The sequence below is a fragment of the Stegostoma tigrinum genome, chromosome 41 (genome assembly GCF_030684315.1).
Source record: "Stegostoma tigrinum isolate sSteTig4 chromosome 41, sSteTig4.hap1, whole genome shotgun sequence".
Taxonomy (NCBI): Eukaryota; Metazoa; Chordata; class Chondrichthyes; order Orectolobiformes; family Stegostomatidae; genus Stegostoma; species Stegostoma tigrinum.
This window is the reverse complement of record NC_081394.1, coordinates 10,933,133-10,942,109: the sequence shown is the minus strand read 5'-3', so window position 1 is coordinate 10,942,109 and position 8,977 is coordinate 10,933,133. Positions and strand designations below refer to the sequence as shown.

At 39.2% G+C, this 8,977-nt stretch overlaps 1 protein-coding gene across 1 annotated transcript; it reads left to right on the top strand.

Annotated features, from left to right (window-relative positions):
- Positions 1-814: 814 nt before the first annotated feature.
- Positions 815-8,177, top strand: LOC125448598 (probable G-protein coupled receptor 139). Its single transcript, XM_048523986.2, has 2 exons — positions 815-1,120; positions 7,185-8,177. The coding sequence occupies exons 1-2, from the start codon at positions 898-900 to the stop codon at positions 8,078-8,080; spliced, it is 1,119 nt and encodes a 372-aa protein (XP_048379943.1). The 5' UTR covers positions 815-897; the 3' UTR covers positions 8,081-8,177.
- The last annotated feature ends 800 nt before the right edge of the window (positions 8,178-8,977 follow it).

Sequence of the window (8,977 nt, the reverse complement as noted above, 5' to 3'; positions counted from 1 at the left end):
CCAGTAAGTAAGAGAGATTTTTCTTTTTAACTTTCCTGACAACACTCAAATAATCGATTCACTTCTTAATTTCATTTTTTGTTATTATTATTGAATTCAAATTCCAACATATGCCCCGGTGACAACATTACCCAGATCCCTGGATTAATCGTTCAGCAATAATTTTGGCCATCGGATTCTCAGTTCATTGGCAATTAAGCCTCGACAACAAATGCTATTCAGTGACGCCCACATCCTCACGCTAAATTTTAAAAATGATGTCCAGAATTTTAAATTCAATGTTCCCCTCGTTGCGTTCTGCTTCTTCATGGAAGAAGAAACGAAATAAATTAAGAATAAAGGTGTATGCTGGTTTTAATTTATATGTTAAGGTTCATCCAATTAGCCATTTTGTCTCTTCCTCGATGAGGTTCACACATTTTCAATTTTCAGCAGACTGTTTGTGAAATGTCTGTTCATCACTTTCTTTTACTGAACAGTGGGTAACGTTTGCAACTTTTCGTGGATCTGCATGACAAAAAAATCAAAAGAGGACAGAAAGATGTTGGTTGGGGCCATTGTCATTTCAGCTAGTTCTTTGATTTGCCACACACGCAAACTCCAGTGTGTGTGTGTGTGTGTGTGTCTGTGCACCAAGGTGTATGTGTTTAAATGGTGTTATCTGCAGTTATTTATTTCGTAACTGTAATTGATGGTAATATCCCTCGAGGTTATTTGTGTCTCTGGAGGTTTTGTTGTCTCTTTTTTTAAATGCATCCCTTCAACATATAAAACACAGTCATTGGAAATTTCGCCTCCATACCGAAGAGGAATCAATGGCATTGAGAGAGAAGGAATGTTGATTTCAATGTCGCAGCAATAGTGCAGACTCTGAGGATAGACTGGGACGTTATAACAATGGTTCAGCCACTGAAAGCAATAGATTGGACTGTCACGGAATTTAATGAGAATCCCAAAGAAACAGGTTGGCATGTTGCCACAATGAACAGAAGTCTCAGCGCAGCATTTTACCATCTTTCTACACGCTACGATGAATTGCCCTTAAAATTTCGAATCAAATACGTGCTTCGGGTTATTCAAGCAATTTACTACCCCATACTCGCGATCGTTGGTCTCACTGGTGAGTGCCTGTGTACACCTCTGTAGATTCTAAGCCATTCTTACCCATGTTATAATACTATTCATGTAACAGTTAAAATTCCCAACATTTGTCTTTAGTTCTTCGCAAAAATTCTTTCCCTTCTCTCCATAAAAACTTTAAACATGAAAGAAACCTATCAAAACTTTCGAGGAACTTTTGCATGGAAATGCTTTCCCAAATTCTTTTGCTGACCAATTCGGCCCAATGCGATCATCATTTTAGTTTTCTTTTCCAGCTCAGACCCAACACATCTGCTGCATAAATAAAAGTTATTTCACAGTCAGAATCTCTTTTTCATCGACTTGAAATGTTAAATATGAGGAAATGTATTTGAGACGAGGGGAGGAATTTGAAAGGAATTATGTCTTTTATAATATGCAGACTGGTAGGAGTCGAAAATGCAATGCCAGGAGTGTAGAGGCTGTCAAGGGTCATTTACATGAGCATAAAAGTGTACAAGTGTGGGGAATATGGACGAAGGGCATTAGTTTAGTTTCGTGACATGGGCGACACAACTTCTTTCGTCAAAGGGCCAGATCTTGTGTTGTATAGTTTTGTGTTCTCTGTCCTCCATTGGTTGCATCCTGACTACTTGGTTGCAAATCTGTCTTGGGAACCCTTACAGTTCGAATTCGCCACATACTTCCGCTCATCAAAACATTTGATTCCCACACCCAGTTTACCAATTTAGCATTCTTTGAACCATCAAACTTTGTTTCACAAAATTACTTTCACACTTTTCTGACAACAGCACAATGATATAATGCAATATTATGTGATTCATATCTATGCCCACACTTCCTGAGCCTCTGGTCTCAAAAGGTCACTGTTTCTCTCTCTACAGACGTTGCCAGACTGGTTTTGCTTCTTCAGAGGCTTTTTTTTCTCGGATCTCCAGTGTTCGCACTTTTTTTGTTTTACTGACATGTCAGCTCATTAGATGAAGCTGAGCAGTGAACAAATGAATAGACACTAAAGTGAGTCAAATAGGTTAGAACGGCAAGCTGTCTCTCAACTGTTCCCCTGGCTTTCCAATATGATGCCCCAGCTTTGACTTCAGCCAGAAGCAGGCTGGGGGTTTGAATCCCATTCAGAAGAGAGATTTTCACTGGTTTGTTTCATCACATTGAACGCAAGGTGACACTTTGGCACTGGTTGTGGGCTGTAATGTAATTGACTGCTGACGTTAAAATTTATTTTAAACGAAACACGACAGAAACTGTTCCCCCAGGCAAGAGCTGCCCATCACTTCCTGCAATATTATCCTTCGATATTTGCAATGGCGATGAATGCCAGCAATACCAAGTGGGAGAAACATACTGAGCTCTTCCTCAGCGGGGCAGAGAAGGATGAGAGGCCATGTAACTTTGGAACTCCTTTCCACAGAGAGTCATAGATGAGGTGCAGGGTCGAGAGACTTTCTGTGCATTTTTTTTCGGCTGAGAGAAAAAAGATTGTCATAAGTAGGGGCGTTTATGAATTTGACAAAAGGCTGCAAATTGGAACATGAGGAGTCTGACATCAACTACCATCTTGCCAATTGTTGGAGCAGGATCCAAGGACCCAACAAACTAGTTCAGTTCCGAGACCTAATTGCCATATGGTCTCAAGCGACTTTTGCCAATATTGCAGGAATCCTGTTTAAGTGAGTTTGGCAATATGAATCGATTAATTAGCATTAACTGGGAGCACAAACGTCTCAAATGGTCATATGAATTGAACATGCAGTCTCCCTGATGAGAAGATATAGATTAAGTTGGGATGCTTAAATCGAACTAAATTATAAACAATCACATAAATTCTAATTGTCAATCGCAGTACAACCTTTTTGTGAGTCTGAATAACGTGAGAAATTTGTGGCTAATTTCAGTTCATTCAAATTAAATACCAGAATTTGCTGATTTACTGAACATTTCTCATTTGCTGACGTTGCAGTAGATGATAGCAGGTTACATGCAGGTATTGTTTTCCTATAAAGTGTTATTCTTTTCGTATTCAACCTCTAAAACTTCGATCAGAATGTCAGCTTTTCTGATAACGGATTCACTAACCCATGCGTTCGTTGTAACTCTCTTTCTCTCTCCACAGATGCTGCCAGACACGTTTTGTTTCTACAGAAATGATTTTTATTTTTGTCTTGGCTATCTTGCATTCACAGACGTTTTTCTTAATATAATGATTTGTTTCCTGAAACATTAGCACAATAGCTTAATGCACAAGTTAGTGAACGTCTGCGCAGAGGCTGTCGTCGGGAAAACATGGAGGTCCCACATACTGAGTCTCAACTGCTCACTTCGCTTTCCAACAACATTCCCACACTTTTACGTAACACTGGACCAAATAGGACGTGACTCCCATTCAGGCAGGTTATTTTTCTTGGATTACTTCATCACTGCCAATGTAAGGTGACACCTCGCCGATGCTTCATGATTGCCATGTAATTGGCTGCTGAAGTGATTTTTTTTAATTTATAGGCGTCAGATTATAATTTATTTCCAAGGCAGAATTTCCAAAACTTTCTAGTCTCGTGTACTTTGAAGTATCTGATGGTTATGGAGATGAAATGGGGAAGACAATCTGAGCCCTTCCTCAACAGGGAAAAGAACAATGAGAAAGACTTTGATTTTGGAACTTGCTGGCACGTCAAGCTCTGGACTGATGCATTTGTAGAGAATTCATGTGTATATTTGAGACTGGAGTAAATCAACAGGGGAATGTAGGGTTCCACGAAATTGTAAATGAGTCGGCAATCAGCTAATCATCTGACTGACATTTGGGGAAAGTTAGAGGGGTTCAATAAATGAACCCTGTTCCGTTTTCTTATTGGCTGATGATCTCATGTGAGTTTCCTGGGTATTCTGGGAATCCCAATTTCAAGGCAGCAGTAGTATTAGCATGTTAAATTCTCTTCAGGGGGAGCACAATAGCCCTAATTGTTCGTATTGCGTGAGTGCACAGTCTCCCTGATAAGAAAACAATGGAATTTTTTTTAAAAAAGAGCAGTGTTAAAACGGGTGAAATTGTGGACAACACGCCAGATAGAAATCATTGGCAACAGTGGAACATTTCTGTGTGTATGAATATGATGACAGTATCGTTTACCACTACCGTTGGCATACAACTGCTAAAACTCTGATAACTATATGAGATTTTCAAATAATGGATTCACCCTTATCGTTGTTCTTCAGTTTTGTGATCCTGCTACGTTTTCCAAACAATACAACTGCCAGTTATTGTTTGCGATTTTCCGTTAGGCACTGGTTTCATCTTTCCACAATGTGGGAGTACACCTCAATATTGCTGCCAGCACTACTGTAATACTTACATCGATGCTTTGTTTCTCCTCACTCAAACCCAAACTTTGCATTCTTCAATCAATCTCAGATATCAAATCGTGATGCGGAGTTGTCGGTATTGGAATGTGGTGAACAAAATCAGAAGTCACACAACACCAGGCTATCGTCCATTAGGTTTATTTAAAATCACAAGTTTTTGGGGAGGTGTTCCTTCATTGGTTGAAGCCCATGTACTTCAGCATTCGGGGTGCACTCTTGTTATACAGTGACGTCTGGTGATGGTTCAGCCTGAGTGTCACCATGTCTCAGATTAGGTAAGAGTCGAGAAGGAGAATGCTTCACAGTAACCTCATACAAGTTACTCAGACTATTGGCAGTAAATTGGCATGACAGACCAGCTACCCAAGCAACTCGACTCTCCAAATGCAATATAAGATGCAATTTACTGTTAATTACTCAAGCAATTTCAACCAATTTCTTCATAAAGTGACTGTTTTTCACTTGAAAATAGAAATGGAAATGATGGAAAACATCATCATATCCCATAATGGAGCAATCAACTTCTTACCGTGGGAAGCTGTTATTGCAAACACACGTCATTTTTGATTTTTTTTGTATATGGCGATAAGAATTGTTACTTTTCTAAACCGCAACAGTAGAGCTGCAGCAGTTGAGACAACATTGCTAACATTCAAGTTGTACTCCTGCTGTTGACGCTGCTATTTTAATTGAGACTTGTTGTTATCCCTCTTGTTTAAAACCAGTTTCAATTACGGGATGAGGTCATCGCTGGCTAAGCCAGCATTTCTTGTCTGTCCCTGATTGTGCAGAAATAAGTTTGACACTACCCAAGCGAAACATAGTTAGAATGAGATGAAGAGAACAGCTGAATATTCAAAGTTGAGTTTAAAATAAAATATGCTTCAAGTTGGAAAAAGGCAAATGGCTGACTAAGTTCAGTTTGTTCTATGTATTTGCACTGGCCAGTGTATTACTTTTATTGAAGAGTGCTATTTGCATTATTTGTTAGGTTTTATTTTGCAATGTCATTTTGAACGATGAAATAGCAGGTAACAGCATTGATTCAGCCTCCAGAACGCACATGTAGGTTCAAAGGAAAAGTCATGCTGTTTCAGTTCTCCTGGACAACTCTTCGTGCTGGACATATGATGGCAGCAATGAAGGTCCAGGTGTCGGTCCTTGAATGGATGCTTCAATTGTCTGTCATATCTTTGTTATAAAACCCATGTAGATAGTGAATTTATAGTGATAGTCATTGCCATCGTAATAGTCACGCTGCAGCCTGATATTCTATTGGAATTGCGTGAACACCATGAAAGCAAAATGGAATTGATGGGAAGAACAGGACTCAACGGAGTGCATCCCACTCTCCAAACATTGTCAGGTTCTGAATATGGATATTGGCAGCTAAATCGGGACGTTCAGACAGTAGTAGGTCTCTTGTTTAACAATGTGTTAATATATTAATATATATTTCATTGATTATTTAATGTCTATTTTGATGTAGTTCATTTCCATACTTACCGAAAAGAAAATGAGAGAACCTCAGGTTCGTTCTCACACATAACAGTTGACAAAATATCAATATCTGGATTTACTCATAATCTGATCAAAAAAATCATTGCATTTTCTGGATATCATGCAGTTTCTGTGCAAAGTCAAACCATTTCAATCTTTCATGAAGTTCATCCCTCGTGAAAATTGCAAGTAATATTTTTCCATCTGTTTCTAAAGGCATAGAGTAAAATGATGGGTCGGTGGAACATGCTGAAAAGTCTGCTCAAGCATTTTGTGTTCTCCTCTTTGTCATTAAATTTCATTTGATTTCTCACATATCACAATCAATCGTATGTTTTGTTTCAAGAAAATAAATTCACTCTATCACTCCATGAATTCATAATCTCAGTCCTTTGGTCTGGAGGTGTGTTGTGGAGCAAAGAGAGTTTTGAGTGCCGCTTCTCAATGCTTGAAAGTGGAGTCGCTGGCAGACAGGATATCAAAGATGTTTGGTATGCTTGCACCTATTGGCAGTGAATACAGGATAGTAGTTCTGATGCGATGTTGCTACTGTACTGAACATTGTTTCAGCCACTTTTGGAATATTGCATTCATATCTCGTCTCCCTGCTACAGGAAGCATGTTGTGAACTCTGAAATAGCTCAGAAAGGTTTTACAATTATGTTGCAAAGGTTGAAGTGATTGAGTTATAGGGACGTGACCATTCCACTGAACCACTTTTCCCTGGAGTGTCAAAGGCTGAAGAGTGACCTGACAGAAGTTTATAAAATACTGAGAGGCATGAATAGGGTAAATAGCACACTTGTTTTTATCGCAGGGTGGGTAAGTCCAAAGCTGGGGGCCTTTTTTTTTTATGTGGTGAGAGTGGAAATTTGTCAAAAGGAACTCAGTGGTAACTTTTTATCATGCAGAAGTTATTTCGTGTATGAAAGGAGTTGCAGAAGCAGTGGTGGAGGTTGGTACAATCATTACATTGAAAGGACATGTGAGTCAGTATGTGAATAGGAAAAGTTTAGAAGGTTAAGGGAAAAATGCTGAAAATCAGCAAGATTTATACAGGACATCTGGTTGGCATGTGCAAGTTGCACCAAAGTGTCTGTATCCACGCTAGACATCTCTCAGACACTGTGAGGCATTCCTCAGTCAAAGGGGAAACCTTACTCGCAGGCTGCTGTCTAATTTCGCTGTGTTTTTTCTCTTCTTTACAGCTAACATTGCAACGATTATCATCCTGTCTCAAAGAAAATGTGGTCTCTCCCGATGGATTACACGTTACCTGGTGGCCATGTCAGTGGCAGATTTACTCGTTGTAATCCTAGATCTGATGTTGAGACATATTCCAATTGTTTTTAAGAAGCATTTTATTTTCCTAAAGTCTGTCCCTTTGTGTAATATGCATGCTGTCTTGTTATATACAGCTATTGATTGTTCCGTATGGTTCACTGTTGCTTTCACTTTTGATCGTTTTGTAGTTGTTTGTTGCCACAAGCTGAAAAGCAAATACTGGACTGAGAGAACAGTGGTTGCAATTCTTGTATCACTGACTGTTTTCAGTGGCTTGAAGAATATTTTCTGGTATTTCATGTTTACAGGTTTGTATCGGCTTCATAAAGAACCCTGGTTTTGTGATGTATCAAAAGGTGTTCGGTTCTCATTGTTCTGGGGTTGCATTGAGATTGTCCATTATATATTCACCCCAATTGTCCCATTTTTCATAATTCTGCTATTAAACGCATTCACAGGAAAATATGTTTTAATGAACACCAATGTCCGCAAGAGACTCTGGTCGCAGTGCAAGGTCAGGAAAGTAAAAGATACGGAGTTGGAAAATAGAAGAAGATCCATAATTTTACTCTTCCTCATCTCTGCTAATTTGATCCTATTGTGGTCACCGTTGTTGATTTCTACATTTTGGACACGGATGAATTTATTGGGGTATGCTGTATGGCTTAATCAATTTTGGCGAGATATTGGTTTCATGTTGCAACTTCTGAGCTGTTGCACAAATACTTGTATTTATGTTGTGACACAGAAAATGTTTCGAAAGCAGTTGAAGAATGTTCTATTGTACTTATTTACTGCAAAACTCCAAGTCATCCAATGAAGTAATTCTTCAACCATTTAGCGCATTGAGCAATTTTTGATTTTTCTTCACATTTGGCTGACAGTCAGCTCGAAATTTGTATTCGGTGAAAAGTCAGTTCTGTTCCTTATTGTGGTAGAAGAAATAAAGGAATAACCGTTCGTCATGGTAACAGGAGAGAGGATCTATGACACATGATCATTTCGGTGTAAAACTGTGAACACTATGCAAAATCAGTTTGGATATGATACTGGTACTGGCCCTCTTATTGTGGTCTCTGGAGAAAATTGTTCTCCAAGGGATTTGCTGGGTGCAAATCCCTAGCCAGGATGCTAAAAAGACAATGCTGTTGTGGCTTTTGACCATCACAAAGGTAAGGTAGTGATAGCCTCTTTCCTAAAGTGATTAAAAGTCGTAGGAGAGCTTCTGGCACTCATTCAATACGAGTGACCATTGGGAATAGGATACGTAACTCCAGCACTTGGAGAATTGTGAGATGATCTGATCAAATTTCATTCAGGAATGGAGCTGGGGTTGTGTTTGCTTTTGAAAGGCAATCAGGTACACATGGCTGATAGCTGATCAGGAATTGGGTCCATCGTCTTCCTGGTTAAAAATTTCTGGGATGATTCCTACCTCATGATATTGTAGTTGATACATGGTTCAATCGCATGGTGCATGTGTATGAAATATGGGAAATTATCGTGCCATTGGTCCTGGCCATTGTCAGTCAGTCGATGCCATGACCAAATGTTCTCAACCAATGAGGGTGGAAAGTGAAAATATCATTAAAAACCTAGCCAGCTGACAATCTCCATCATAAACAGGATAACAGCAACTGCAACTGGAATAAGATACAACAAACAAACAACCTTCTGTGTCTGAGCCTTTGGAGATTCAACAACATCCAATGTGCAC